Source organism: Monodelphis domestica, chromosome 8 (genome assembly GCF_027887165.1).
Source record: "Monodelphis domestica isolate mMonDom1 chromosome 8, mMonDom1.pri, whole genome shotgun sequence".
NCBI lineage: Eukaryota > Metazoa > Chordata > Mammalia > Didelphimorphia > Didelphidae > Monodelphis > Monodelphis domestica.
In genome coordinates, this window is record NC_077234.1 from 204398473 (window position 1) to 204415167 (window position 16695).

Genomic DNA, 16695 nt, shown 5'->3' on the forward strand with positions numbered 1-16695 from the left:
TGGTATGGCAAATTCCATTGTATATGCCTTAATTTCTTCAATTCATAAATAGTTGTATGTGTGGATTCTTTCCAATAATCTACTATCATAAGTAAGACAATTGTGAATATTTTACTATCTCCAAGTCCTTTTTTTAAAACAATATTTTATTTGATCATTTCCAAACATTATTCATTAGAGACAAAGATCATTCTCTTCCCCGCCCCCCATTAGCTGACGCGCGATTCCACTGGGTATTACATGTGTTCTTGATTCAAACCCATTGCCATGTTGTTGGTATTTGTATTAGAGTGTTCATTTAGAGTCTCTCCTCAGACATGTCCCTTCAACCCCTGTAGTCAAGCAGTCGCTTTTCCTCTGTGTTTTTACTCCCACAGTTTGTCCTCTGCTTGTGGATAGTGTTTTTCTCCTAGGTCCCTGCAGATTGTTCAGGGACATTTTAAAGCCATTACTGGAGAAGTCCATTACATTCGATTATACCACAGTGTATTAGTCTCTGTGTACAATGTTCTCCTGGTTCTGCTCCTCTCACTCTGCCTCACTTCCTGCAGGTTGTTCTAGTCTCCATGGAATTCCTCCACTTTATTATTCCTTTTAGCACAATAATATTTCATCACCAACATATACCACAATTTGTTCAGCCATTCCCCAATTGAAGGGCATCCTCTCATTTTCCAATTTTTGGCCACCATAAAAAGCGCAGCTATGAATATTCTTGTACAAGTCTTTTTCCTTATTATTTCTTTGGGGTACAAACCCAGCAGTGCTATGGCTGGATCAAAGGGCAGACAGTCTTTTATGGCCCTTTGGGCATAGTTTCAAATTGCCCTCCAGAATGGTTGGATCAATTCACAACCCCACCAACAATGAATGCCCATTATCACCTCTATTATTTGACATTGTACTAGAAACACTAGCAGTAGCATTTAGAGAAGAAAAAGAAATTGAAGGCATTAAAATAGGCAAGGAGGAGACCAAGTTATCACTATTTGCGGATGACATGGTGGTCTACTTAAAGAATCCTAGAGATTCAACCAAAAAGCTAATGGAAATAATCACCAACTTTAGCAAACTTGCAGGATACAAAATAAACTTGCATAAGTCATCAGCATTTCTATATATTTCCAACACAGCTCAGCAGCAAAAACTAGAAAGAGAAATCCCATTCAAAATCACCTTAGACAAAATAAAATACCTAGGAATCTATCTCCCGAGACAAACACAGGAACTATATGAACACAACTACAAAACACTCTCCAAACAACTAAAACTAGACTTGAGCAATTGGAAAAACATTAACTGCTCATGGGTAGGACGAGCCAATATAATAAAAATGAATATCCTACCCAAACTTATTTATCTATTTAGTGCCATACCCATTGAACTTCCAAAAATTTCTTTACTGATTTAGAAAAAAACCATAACAAAGTTCATTTGGAAGAACAAAGGATTAAGGATATCCAGGGAAATAAGAAAAAAAATACAAATGAAGGTTGCCTTGCAGTCCCAGATCTCAAACTATACTATAAAGCAGTGGTCATCAAAACAATTTGATACTGGCTAAGAGACAGAAAGGAGGATCAATGGAATAGACTTGGGGCAAGTAACCTCAGCAAGACAGTATATAATAAACCCAAAGATCCCAGTTTTGGGGACAAAAATCCACTATTCAATAAAAACTGCTGGGAAAATTGGAAGACAGTGTGGGAGAGACTAGGAATAGATCAACACCTCACACCCTACACCAAGATAAATTCAAAATGGGTGAATGACTTGAACATAAAGAAGGAAACTATAAATAAATTAGGCAAACACAGAATAGTATACATGTCAGACCTTGGGGAAGGGAAAGACTTTAAAACCAAGCAAGAGTTAAGAAAGAGTCACAAAATGTAAAATAAATAATTTTGACTACATCAAATTAAAAAGTTTTTGTACAAACAAAGCCAATGTAACTAAAATCAGAAGGAAAGCAACAAATTGGGAAGCAATCTTCATAAAAACCTCTGACAAAGGTTTAATTACTCAAATTTACAAAGAGCTAAATCAATTGTACAAAAAATCAAGCCATTCTCCAATTGATAAATGGGAAAGGGGCATGAATAGGCAGTTTTCAGATAAAGAAATCAAAACTATTAATAAGCACATGAAAAAGTGTTCTAAATCCCTTATAATCAGAGAGATGCAAATCAAAACAACTTTGAGGTATCACCTCACACCTAGGAGATTGGCTAACATGACAGCAGAGGAAAGTAGTGAATGCTCAAGGGGATGTGGCAAAGTAGGGACATTAATCCAAGTCCTTTTTTTTTTTTAATTAAGCCCTTACCTTAGAATGAATACTAAGTATTGGTTCCATTGAAGAAAAGCCATAAGGACTAGACAATTGGGGTTAAGTGACTTGCCCAGGATCATGCAGTTAAGAAGCATGTGAGTCTGATTTGAACCTAGGACCTATCTCTAGGCTTGTCTCTCTATTCACTGAGCCACCTAGCTGTCTCTCTATTTCTTTTATTTTTATTTTTTTACCAGTTACATGTAATATATTTCCACATCAATTTTCTGAAGTTATATGATCCAAATTGTCTCTCTTCCTCCTTCCCTTTCCTCTCCCAGAGCTGGCAATCAATTTCATCTTGGTTATACATGTATTTTCATGCAAAGCACATTTCTATACTGTAGAGTTTTATAAGTGAATGATCTTATGAAACCAAAATCCCAAATAAAAACCCAAATAAACAAGTAAAAAATTATATGCTTTCGTCTGCATTCTGACACCAACTTCCCCTTCTCTGGAGTTGGATAGTTAGCATTCTTTGTCCTAAGTCCCTCACCATGGTCCTGAATCATTGCATTGCTGAGAGTAGCTAAGTCTATCACAGTTGATCCTTCTACAATATTGCTGTTACTGTGCGTAATGTTCTCTCTATTTCTTTTTAATAATATCTTTTTGACATGACTCCCAAAATAGAATTGATGGGCACAAAAGTAAGTCAATTACTCTTCTATTATCTTACTGGATTGTTCTCCAAAAAAGTTTTCCACAATTTATATCACACTGTAGCAATAGACATTAAGAGTGCCTGTTTTTTCAATGTCTTACTAACTGTGTGGACCATGAATAGCCCCCCTTAACTTTCCTAGTCTCAAATTTCCATTATTTAAAAATATTGCTGTGTGCTATGTCAACTTCACAAATAGTTATCAGGTTTGTATGAAGTGGTTTACTTTAGGAACTAACAAAATGTTATGCAAACATATATTATTTTGATTACAGGAAAGCTATGTGAGTGGTGGATAGACTGCTGTACCAGGAGTCAGGAAGTCATCTTTCTGAGTTCAAATATGGCCTCAGAAACTAGCTGTGTGATCCTGGGCAAGTCATTTGACCCTATTTGACTCAGTTTCTTCAACTGTCAAATGAGCTGGAGAAGGAAATGGCAAATCACTCTGGTACCTTTGCCATGAAAATCCTAAATGGAACAAAAGCCTTTTAATCAGCATCAGATGTGAATACTGTTAAATAAGATGAAAAAAAATGAGGGTTCCTGAATAGTGAATACAGAAAGTCTGTAACTTTACAACAGTTACAGAAAGTCTGTAACTGTAACAACTGAAAACAACTAAACACCAACATTTTGACAAAAAGGGACAGAAAAAGGAAAGACAGCACCAAATTTAAAGTCAGAAGAGCTAAATTTGGGTCCTATCTCACCTCTTGATAGTCAGAAACTTGAATCATTTAGCTTCTTTGGTCGTCAGTTCCTTCTGCAAACTGAGAGGCAATTATTCTGCTTTGTCCACTTGCCAGTGTTGCTGCATCAAATGAGCTAATGAATGTGAAAATGATTTGCAAACTGTAAAGCCCTATGTGATTATATGGCTTTATTATCATTATTGTTATTACCAACAAATATCAAAGATAAGCAAAGGACCCAAATGATGTCATGCTATAAACAGATGCTACACTACTTTCATCTTATTAAACAGTATTCACATCTGATGCTGATGAAAATGCTTTTGTTCCTTTGATGACCTTGATTTATTTTAATAATTAATTTGGTTCTGGAGTGAGTCATTGAGTGGCTTCCGGAAATCACGGTCTTTGGAGACCTCTCCACTGGCATCTGTTGCATTTAAACAAAGGGAATATTGAATTTTTTTTCATCCAAGAAAAACAATCCTTTAAAACAGCTTTAATTGATATCTTTATTTTTACAAACCCTTCATTTCTGGGTATATCATTACCCTTCAGCTACCCAGAGAGACCTTCCTCTAAAAAAATAATGAAAAAGAAAGAGAAAAAAATTCTGCAAAAGTAGTAAACAATCAAGTTTGCCATTATATGCTATGTCCTATATTTATAGTTCCCCAATCTCTACAAAAAAGGGAAGGGGGTACCTTCTTAGAATCTCTTCATTTGAGGGGCAGCTACTTGACTCAATGGACTGAGAGCCAGGGCTACAGATGGGAGGTCCTGGATACAAATCTGATTTGAAACACTTCCTAGATGTATGACCCTGGGCAAGTGATTTAATCCCCCAATTGCCTAGCCCTTACCACTGTTCTGCCTTGTAACCAATATACGATATTGATTCTAAGACAGAAGGCAAGGGTTTAAAAATAAGTATCTCCATTTGGACCAGGCTTGGTCATTATAATAACACAATATTCAGTCTTAATTCTTTTCTTGTTCTTGCTGTTTATATAATTGTAACCATTGTTGATACTATTTTCCTGCTTCTATTTTCATTGCTTTCTATCAGGCCAAAGAAGCTTCCCATGTTGCCTTGTATTTTTCATCTGTATTACTTCTTATAGCACAGCAATATATTCAGTTCTGGTAATGTGCCATGTCTGTATCAATGGCATCTGATTGGCCATGTCTGTCTGTATCAATGGGCATCTACTTTGTTTCCAGTTACATAGTACATAAAATGCTTCTACAAATATTGTCTGATGTATGTCAGACCCCTCCATATTTGACTTTGCTCTCAGATGTATTTAGCAGTAGAGTCTCTAGGTCAAAGGGCAGAGATATTTTCTTACTTTCTTAGCATAATTTCAAATAACTTTCCAGGATAAACCGATTCCCTTATTCCACCAATAGTGTATTAGTACATCTATCCACAGTCCTTTCAGTGTTGACTATTGTTTGACAGTGTTTGCAACTTGTGTCACTTTTGCCAATTTGCAGCATATGGGGTGAAATCTCAGGATTTTTTAATTTTACTAATGATTTGGCTAGTCTTTGTTCTTGTAATAATTTAAATTTTTTATGTATTCAAATTTAATTGTTTTCTCTCATGTGATAATCCCTGTATTTTATTTCTTTTTTTTTTTAACCCTTACCTTCCATCTTGGAGTCAATACTGTGTATTGGCTCCAAGGCAGAAGAGTGGTAAGGGCTAGGCAATGGGAGTCAAGTGACTTGCCCAGGGTCACACAGCTGGGAAGTGGCTGAAGCCAGATTTGAACCTAGGACCTCCCGTCTCTAGGACTGGTTCTCAATCCACTATGCTACCCAGCTGCCCCCCCTGCATTTTATTTCATTAAGAATTCTGCCTAAATTTAAGCACAATTATGAAAGATGCCTCTTTCCATTCTCTCCTATATGTCTTTATGAAGTTATCCATTATAGTTAGTTTCCATATTAATTTGAAACTCATTGTGGTATATGGTGTAAAAATTATTATAAAATTATTTTTCTGCCAAGCTGTTTTTCAATTTCCCCACCATTTCTCATTGAAGAAGGAATCAAGTTTGCCATAGATGAGTTTTTTTTTAATTTATTGATCACTGGGATTCTGAGTTCAGTTGTTTTTAATGATCTCTGAGTCAATTCCAAAGATACATTAATTTTTTCTGACAGTATCAAATAGTTTTGATGGTTATTATCTTATAATACAACTTGATTTTGGATGTGCTATTTCTTCTCTATTCCTACTTTTATTCAAAATAAGTTTTCTTATTTCATGGAACTATAAAAAGTAGCCTCTTGGTAGTTTGTCAAGATAATACTAAATCTGATTCATAAATTAATTTGGATAATACCATCATTTTTGCTATGGTGGCACAGCCCAACTAGGATCAATGAATAACCCACCAGTTATCTGCTCTTTTCTTTATTTCCATAAAGAATATTTTATAATTTTATTTATATATCTTAAAAGTGTCCTACTAGGTTGATTCCCAGATATTTAAAGCAATTTTCTTTTGTTTTGAATCAGATTATTCAGTATTTTCCCTTTTGCTTTTGTTATTTCTACACAAAAATGCTGATGATTTTGTGGAATTATTATGTTTCTTGCTACTTTACTGAGTCTATTAGTCATTTCAATAAATATCTGCTGATTTTCTTGGAACTCTAAATAATTATATAGATGTGGTATAGGTATCTATCTAGATTTTGTCTATAAATAGGAATTATTCTGTCTTGTCTTTGACAGTGTGTTTGCACACATATTTATTTTGTTTATTAAACACATATACTTAATTTTTCCCTTTGTCTTATTGACATGAGTAGCATTTCTGGAACTTTACAAAATAATAAAGAGTAGAAATCTTTGTTCTTTTCCTGTACTTAACTGTGAATGCTTCTGGTATTTCTCTACTGAAAATAATGTTAGTGTTTGGTATTGGATTTGTACTTTTGTCAGATGTTTCAATTATCCTTCTGTGCCTTTTTTTAGCATTTTACATGAAAGAACAATTCTGATGTTTTCTGCTAAAAGATATAGATAGCAACATCTGATTGCAGAGGACTTTACTGTGCTACATACATATCTTCATCATCATATACAACTTCTGTGAACATTTTGCAAACTAGTATACATGTAATGAGAAAACTGAAGCATAGGCAGAGTTCATCAGCATGTTCAACAGATGTAAATTCCCCACATTAGGAAGGCTAGAGGGCATGTTTCTGGGAAAAGTTATGATGCCATGTAATGGCAGTGTATTGGAGTGTTTTGAGCATTCCCAAACACTTTGAATTGGTTCTAGTTTGCTAGCCACATGCTTAGGGAATGCCTTTTCAGTTGTCTTGTTAGCCAGAACTGGGGGTTCCTTCCAAAAGTGTTAGTGAACAGATACTCAGTCACATTGTATTTGTTTTTTTGGCAACTCGGTTCTTTGCTGACGTTCTAACCAGTCTCTTCTCTCTCTCTACCTGTCTAAGTCTCTGTCTCTTCCTTCTCCCTCCTGCTGATTCCACCTTCACATCACTTATTCTGCTTATTACCATGTCGCTACCTTAGTGAAGGCCTTAATTACCCCTTTCCCAAACTATGCTATCATCTTATTACAGGTCTTTCTATGTCTGTTCTTTTTAGAGAGTATATGCTATAAGGGAAGAGGTTCTAGGTTTGTACTCCAGGGTGAGGAAGAACAGATCAGATCCCTTTTGCACATGGCTATTCCCATTGGATCAGCATTGTCTTCCTAAGAGTCAGAGAGTAGATAGTAATCCTAATTTATGTTTGATGAAAAGGAATGATCATTGGCAGTTTCTAGCATAGGTTTGTTGACATTAAAACCAACACAGGAATGAATATTTTTGTCATTCTTACAACAAAAATTCAGTTACAGAGGAAATTTTATAAAGTGTCACCACAGCAATGCTACCAGTTATTAGCACTCACCTGAGATCTATTTGTGTTGTCTAAATATGAGGTTAGGGTGATCATTAATGAAAACACTGGAACCTTCCATCATAGATTATTATTTGGTAATTGGCTCATACTTACCATCTTAACAATAGTTATTCTTTATGTTCTTTAGATGACATTTGGGACTTTGTGAGTGCAAAACAAAAAGATGGCTAAAATCAACACTCAACACTCCTATCCTACCACACATAGGCTCTCAGTTAGGACGTCGAATGAAGAACTAGAAAGAGTTGAAAATGGCACCAGCAGGTAAGTTATGACATTTAGTTTTGTTCTTAGAATGAGAAAAATAGCTGATATTTTTTATGCAAAGCTTCCAAAGACTGTGACACTGACTAAGGTAATCACATAATGTGAAATGCCTATCAGAGGCAGCTGGTGATTGAAATTCCCAGGTCTATATTTGTCACCATCCTGCTGTCTGCTGCCAAGCACCTCTTGGAATGACAACTGGGAGAGGCATAGGTCATAGGGTAAAAATAGATAGCTCTAGGCTACATCTAAAACTAGATTTCATCATCATTCAATTCTCCTTTTCTTATTTGTCTAGAAGTTGAAATTTCCCAGTGATATGACCCTCTGTCCATACAGACATTTAGGGATGTCCCACTCTCACCACAAGGGTAACATGAAGGAACAGAATTAAAAAGCCACAATATTCATCATTTGCCACATCTTCTGGCCACATCTAGCTTTTATAGGCATACCACAACTCTTCTCACTATCACATATAAACTGATCTGGTCATTGTTATATCAGCTCGGTTCTTTGATTCTTTTAAATACTTTTAAATACTGTGGCTAGCCCATGAGGAAGTGCTCATGTTCACACTTCTAGTGATGAAAAGATGTAGTAGGAAGAAATGGAGGAAGAGAATTTTTTTTACTAATACTGGAAACTTAGTCTGGTTGCATAGAATTATAATAATCTGTCTCACCTGCTTTGTGAGACAAATTTATTGGTTTTCCATGTTTTCTAATATAATTTCATTATTAGTTTTACTTCATTGATTTGATTACTCAACACACTGTCTCCTGACAGGCTTCCTGACACAAATCTTAAAGACTCAAATACTGGGGGTGGGGGGGTGGGTAAGGAGGAACAAGTATTTGTTCTATTTTTAGCCCTTAGAGCCCTATTCATACACTCTTTCCAACTACTCCCTGCCTATATATGTTCATTACAGTTGTTTTTACTTTAGGATTTGGAAAAGAGGAGAATAAAAAATAAAATGGAAATGGAAAGGAAAGGAAAGAAAAAAGAAGAAAGATAGAAAGGGGGCATGGCATGAGTCCCACCTACTCCAAAGGTGGGGAATTGGAGCTACCAAGAATAATGATTCTCAATTAGGGTAACCATTATCTCCACTCACTGTTTACCTTATATATAAAAGGGTTTGATAAAATGAGGAATTGAGGATGTGATAAGAGAAGCAACAACAATATCCTGGTATAAAGCAGTTTTGGCACTTGCTGATAGATGTCTTGGGAATGGGAGGTGCTCATAGACTTTGCATAAATACTATTTTATATACAAGATCTCAGGAGCAGAACTATACCTAGTATTAGATGCCTAAACCTTTTCCCCACATCACTAATCATGAGACAGGGGATGCTTTCTTCCTGGGAAGATAGTTTCCTAACCATAGAGGCTTCAATTTCCAACTTCTTAAGCAGGAAAATGGCATGACTAGATCTGGAAGTGGCACATTAGGTTGACTAATAAGAGAGTACTAGTGGAATGTCTTGTAAAGAGATATTGCAAGAGTTCAAGAAAAAGGTGCATGTGATAATTAAGACCTTTATTAAAATTATAATAATGGTAATGAATACATCAGAGATATTGTGGAGATGGAATCAATAGAATTTACTAACTATGAGATGAGATGAAATGTCAAATGAGATAATATCAACTGTATTTAATACTCTTATAAGAAGGAGAGGAAGAGAGTGCTAATAGGTAATACTTAAAACTTACTCTCATTGAATTCAATTCGGAGAGGGAAGAACATCTAGATCCATTGGTGTCATGAATTCTATCTTATCCTACAGGGTAAGTGAGAAGGGAAAACTAAGGGGGTAGGGTGGAGGGAGTACAAAAAGGGAGGGAAAGAGAGGGGGGAGGGAACTTAACAGACCCCCCAAAAAACAAGATGGGAACAAAAAGGGAGGGGCCAGAAAGTGAAGTATATTAAGGGAGGGGATTAGGGAGATTGATTAAAATTAAACCACTGGTTTAAAAGGATATAGAAGAAGAAAGGACAGAACTAGGAGAGGATATCAAAATGCTAGGGAATTCACAAGTGACAATCATAACTTTGAACGTGAATGGGATGAACTCACCTATAAAATGTAAATGAATAGGAGAGTAGCTTAGAATCCAAAATCCTACCATATGTTGTCTAAAAGAAACACACCTGAGGTGGGTAGATACTCACAAGGTTAGAATTAAAGGTTAGAGCAAGACCTATTGGACCTCAACTGATAGAAAGAAGGCAGGAGTCACAATCATGATATCTCAAAAAGCCAAAATAAAAATAGATCTGATTTAAAGGGATAGGGAAGGTAAATACATCCTAATAAAAGGGAGTATAGATAATGAGGAAATATCAGTAATGCACCAAATGGTATAGCATCAAAATTTCTAAAGGAGAAACTAGTGGAACTGAAGGAGGAAATAGATAGTAAAGCTATACTAGTGAGAGATGTGAACCTACCAGTATCAAACTTAGATAAATCAAATAAAAAAATAAATGAGAAAGAGGTAAAAGATGTGAAGGAAATCTTGGAAAAATTAGAGTTAATAGTTATACGGAGAAAAATAAATAGGGACAAAAAGAAATACACCTTCTTTTCAGCAGCACATGGTACATTCACAAAGATTGACCATGTACTAGGTCATAAAACTTGGCAAACAAATGCAGAAAAGCAGAAATAATAAATGCAACCTTTTAAGATCATAATGCAATAAAAAATAATGATCAGTAAGGGTACATGGAGAGCCAAATCAAAAATTAATTGGATATGATTCTCCAAAATTGGTTAGTTAAAGAACAAATCATAGAAACAATTAATAATTTCATTGAAGAAAATGACAATGATGAGACATTCTTTCAATATCTATGGGATACAGCCAAAGCAGTACTTAGGGGAAAATTTATATCCTTGAGTTAATATATCAGCAAGTTAGGGAGGGCAGAGGTCAATGAATTGGACTTGCAAATCAAAAAACTTCAAAGTGAACAAATTAAAAAACCCCAGAAGAAACTAAATTAGAGATCCTGAAAATTAAGGGAGATATTAATAAAATCGAAAGTGAAAGCACTATTGCACTAATCAATAAGACTAGAAGCTGGTATTTTGAAAAAAACAAACAAAATAAAATACTGGTCAATCTAATGAAAAAAAGGAAAGAAGTAAACCAAATTAACAGTATCATAGATGAAAAGGGAGAGCTCACCTCCAATGAAGAGGAAATTAAGGCAATCATAAAAAACCATTTTGCCCAATTTTATGGCAATAAATATGCCAATCTAGGTGATATGGGTGAATATTTACAAAAATATGAATTGCCTAGATTAACAGAAGAAGAAATGGAATTCTTAAATTATCCCATATCAGAAAAAGAAATTGAACAAGCCATCAAAGAACTCCCTAAGAAAATAATTCCCAGGGCCTCATGGATTTACAAGTGAATTCTATCAAATATTCAAAGAACAGCTAATCCTAATACTATACAAACTATTTGACATAATAAGCAAAGAGGGAGTTCTACCAAATTCCTTTTATGACACAAATATGGTACTGATACCAAAGACAGGCAGGTCAAAAATGGAGAAAGAAAACTATAGACCAATCTCCTTAATGAACATAGATTCAAAAATCTTAAATAGGATACTAGCAAAAAGACTCCAGCACGTCATCACGAGGGTTATTCACTATGATTAGGTGGGATTTATACCAGGCATGCAAGGATGGTTCAATATTAGGAAAACCATCCACATAATTGACCACATTAACAAGCAAACTGACAAAAATCATATGATTATTTCAATAGATGAGAAAAAGCCTTTGACAAAATACAACACTCATTCCTATTAAAAACACTAGAAAGTATAGGAATAGAAGGGCCTTTCCTAAAAATAATAAACAGTATATATCTAAAACCATCAACAAACATCATCTGCAATGGGAATGAACTTGAAGCCTTCTCAATAAGATCAGGAGTGAAACAAGGATGCCCATTATCACCTCAATTATTTAACATTGCACTAGAAATGCTAGCAGTAGCAACTAGAGAAGGAAAAGAAATTGAAGGTATTAAAATTGGCAGTGAAGGGACCATGCTATCACTCTTTGCGGATGATATGACAGTCTACTTAAGGAATCCTAGAGAGTCAACTAAAAAGCCAGTCAAAATAATCAACAACTTTAGCAAAGTTGCAGGATACAAAATAAACCCACATAAGTCATCAGTATTTCTCCATATCTCCAATATCTCCAACACATCTCAGCAGCAAGAATTAGAAAGAGAAATTCCATCTAAAATCACCCTAGACAATATAAAATACTTAGGAATCTATCTGCCAAGACAAACACAGAAATTATATGAACACGGCTACAAAACACCTTCCACACAACTAAAACTAGATCTGAGCAATTGGTAAAACATTAATTGCTCATGGGTACAATGAGCTAACATAATAAAAATGACCTTATTTATTTATTTAGTGCCATACCCATCGAACTTCCAAAAAACTTTTTACTGAATTAGAAAAAAACATAACAAAGTTCATTTGGAAGAAGAAAATATCAAAGATATCCAGGGAAATAGTGAAAAAAAAATGCAAAGGAAGGTGGCCTTGCAGTACCAGATCACAAACTATACTATAAAGCAGTGGTCATCAAAACAATTTGGCACTAGCTAAGAGACAGAAAGGAGGATCAGTGAAATAGACTTGTGGTAAGTGACCTCAGCAAGATAGTCTATGATAAGCCCAATGATCCCAACTTTGGTGATGAAAATCCACTATTTGATAAAAACTGCTGGGAAAATTGGAAGACAGTGTGGGAGAGATTAGGATTAGATCAACACCTCACACCCTACACCAAGATAAACTCAGAATGGGTGAATGACTTGAACATAAAGAAGGAAACTATAAGTAAATTATGTGACCAGAATAGTATGCATGTCAGACCTTGGGGAAGGGAAAGATTTTAAAACCCAGCAAGACTTAGAAAGAGTCACAAAAAGTAAAATAAACAATTTTGATTACATCAAATAAAAAGGTTTTTTACAAACAAAACCAATGTAACCAAAATTATAAGGGAAGCACCAAATTGGGAAACAATCTTCATAAAAACCTCTGACAAAAGTTTAATTAGTCAAATTTATAAAGAGCTAAATCAATTGTACAAAAAAATCAAGCCATTCTCCAATTGATAAATGCACAAGGGACATGAATAGGCAATTTTCAGTCAAAGAAATCAAAACCATTAATAAGCACATGAAAAAGTGTTCTAAATCTCTTATAATCAGAGAGATGCAAATCAAAACAACTCTGAGGTGCCACCTTACACCTTGGCTAACATGACAGCAAAGGAAAGTAATGGATGCTGAAGGTGATGTGGCAAAGTCGGAACATTAATGCATTGCTGGTGGAGTTGTGAATTGATCCAACCATTCTGGAGGGGAATTTGGAACTATGCCCAAAGGGCGATAAAAGACTGTCTGCCCTTTGACCCAGCCATAGCACTGCTGGGTTTGTACCCCAAAGAAATAATAAGGAAAAAGACTTGTACAAGAATATTCATAGCTGTGCTCTTTGTAGTAGCAAAAAATTGGAAAATGAGGGGATGCCCTTCAATTGGAGAATAGCTGAACAAACTGTGGTATATGTTGGTGATGGAATACTATTGTGCTAAAAGGAATAATAAAGTGGAGGAATTCCATGAGAACTGGAATAACCTCCAGGAAGTGATGCAGAGCGAAAGGAGCAGAACCAGACCAATGTACACAGAGATGGATACACTGTGGTACAATCGAATGTAATAGACTTATCCATTAGTTGCAATGCAGTGTTTCTGAACAACCTGAAGGGATCTATGAGAAAGAACACTCTCCACATTCAGAGAAAAAATAATGGGAGTAGAAACACATAAGAAAAACAACTGCTTGAATACATGGGTCGAAGGGATATGATTGGGGATGTAGATTCTAAATGAATATCCTAATACAAACACCAACAACATGGAAATGGGTTCTGATCAAGGACACATGTAATACCCAATGGAATTGAACATCAGCTATGGGAGGGGTGAGAGGAGGGGAGGGAAGAGAGGAATAGAATACGATTTTTGTAACCAAGGAACAATGTTTGAAATTGATCAAATAAAAATTAAAATATATATACATATATATATATTTAATTGGGGAAATAAAATATCTTTGATTTTAAAAAAGGAATGACTTACCGAAGTCAAATAGCTAATCTCATCATTTCCATGGTGGAATTTGAACCCAGATCTTCCTCACTCCAAATTCAAGACTCAATTCTAGGTAAAGGGAAGACTATGGTTCATCACTACTGAGTTTTTACTTAGATACCAATATTTCCCTGGTGGGATTTTAAGCCAGATCTTCCTCAGCCCAAGTCTAGCATGCAATTTACTGACTATCCACTATTTCAGGAACTCTCTCCTACCTCCCCTCTAGCTTTCAGCTTCCCTGACTCCCTTCAAACCTCAGCTAAAATCCTACCTTCTCTAAGAAGCCTTTCCCACCCTCTTTTGCTAGTGCCTTGGCTCTAAGATTATCTCCAATCATCTTGTTTGTATCTTTTATATAATTTGTATGTGTATTCTAATAATTGTATTACATGTAATAATTTGTATTATTATTAAACTTAAGATATCTTACCTAAACCTATCTTATTTATACATAGTTGTTTGCAAATTGCCTTCCCCCTATTAAACTGTGAGCTTCTTGGTGACAGAAACTTTTTTTGCCTTTCCTTGTATCCTTAGCACCTATCATAGTGCCTGGCACATCAAATGTTTGTTTTGTTGATTTGACTCATTTTATAGATGATAAACAGGGCCAGTATCATTCTATCAGAGGTGGGGATTGAACCAGGGTCTCCTTAACTCTTAAGTTCAGCATTCTGTCCCCTAAACTAAGCTGCCTATGTTGGGATCTAAGTGAAAACTCAGTAGAGATGAACTATAGTCTTTTCTTTCTATAGAATGCCATGATACCTGTACATTGTTTTCCTTGACTGTAAAACAAGACTTATAGCATGTTTGTTAGAGCTTCTAGTCCTGGGCTGAGGGCATTAACAAACCTTGGTGACAATATCAATTGTGCACTGTCTGATTTCTTTGTTTAATCTTTCTATTTGGCATAAATCTAACCTCTTGAAAATGCCTAGTGAATATTTATGTTTTTTCTCCTCCTAAACATAAATCCTGGGAAGCTTCTCTCCATTCTCAAACTTAAGTAGACTTAATAGGGTAAGACAATAAGTAATGAAATCTAATAAATGTATCTTGGTTGATATAACCTAGCACCAGGCTTCAGATTTGTGTATGGGGAAGTAGGTAATATTTCTTTTTTTCTGATCTGTGGTCATCAGTTCCCTGCTTTGGAGACCCAATGCAATTCAATTCAATAAACTTTCATTAGACCTTCTCTAGGAATGAGGTACTCTGTTTAACTCTACGGAATAAAAAGATAGGACTCAGGCCCTTCATTGGATCTGCTGACAACTCCTTGTTGTTGTTGCTACCCCCAGGAAACACCCTATAGCTCTGTTGGCGAAACTATGGCACAAGTGCTGGAGGTAGCTGTTCCTTTTCCCCTCACCACTGTGCCTTAGGACATTTTTCATATGACCCGCCCCTCTGCCCAGCAGCCCATAGTAGTGCTTCCTCCCTCTCCTTTCTGGGGGAGGGCAGGGGCTCACATGCAGCATGAAGGTTGCTGTTTGGGCATTCATTCTCTAAAAGGTTCACTATCACTGCCCTAGAGCTTGATAAGATTCAATCCACCCCAGGCAGAGAATCTAGTCAAAGTGCCAGGGGAAATTTTAGGAAAAAGTTATTGCTTTCAGGTGAGGATGAATCAAAATCTTCATGAAAGTGGTTATAGCTGAGTTAGATTTTGAAAGAAGGAATCAAGGGACTTCAGAACAGGTGGGATAGAAAATAATATGTTGTAGGCATAAAAGTAATAATAGCAAAGGTAATAAGGTAGGAGAGGGAAGAAGGAAAATGAACATCACAGGACCAATGATTTAGAACTAGAAGGAATCTTAGAGTCTGTTGAGTCCAACACCATTTTTCAAATAAGGAAACAGATTCAGAGGTTGTGACTTGATCAGTGTCAACTACCTAATTTTTAAGGTACCATTTGAACCCAGGTCCTACTGATTCCAAGTTAAGTCCCCCTATTCACTGATATGCCACAATGAGAGTAGTCACAAGGAGAATGATGTGAAAATAAACTGGAAATATTGTTGTTCAGTTGTTTTGGTAATGTTTGACTCTTTGTGACCTCATCTGGGCTTTTCTTGGCAAAGATAACGGAAGGGTTTGACATATCTCTCTCCAGCTCATTTTATAAATGAGGAAACTGAGGCAGACAGGGTTAAATGACTTGCCCAAGGTCACATGACTAGTAAGTGTCTGTGGCCAGATTTGAACTCAGAAAGATGTCTTAACTCTAAATCCAGCACTTTAGCCACTGTGCCAGCTAGCTGCCCCACTGAAAATGTAGGTATGACTTTAAATTTTGTCTGCAGATTTTGATTCCTTCCCTCTCAGCATATTAAGTTAATGGATTGTGATGATTATTTTTCAGTCAAAATCAGGCAGCAAGATGTTCTGGAGGCATGGCTTCTCAGCCCAGCTCTATCATTGACAAGCTGTTTGACTTTAAACACCTCCCTTTACCCTAGGTTCCTCTTTCATCCGATGGAGTTGGATGAGGTGAGCTATAAGGGAAGCCCCTTCTAGTTCTAACCTTG

At 35.9% G+C, this 16695-nt stretch overlaps 1 protein-coding gene across 6 annotated transcripts in view; it reads left to right on the plus strand.

Moving 5' to 3' along the window:
* The window catches only part of CNGA3 (cyclic nucleotide gated channel subunit alpha 3), a 102314-nt gene that overhangs the window by 29464 nt on the left and 56155 nt on the right, over positions 1-16695 (plus strand). For all 6 annotated transcript variants that reach the window (XM_056808185.1, XM_056808183.1, XM_016424836.2 and 3 more), the window contains exon 2: positions 7783-7919. In XM_056808185.1, coding sequence (XP_056664163.1) covers positions 7819-7919 — 101 coding nt within the window. In that variant the 5' untranslated portion in view covers positions 7783-7818. The remainder of the gene's footprint in view (positions 1-7782; positions 7920-16695) is intronic.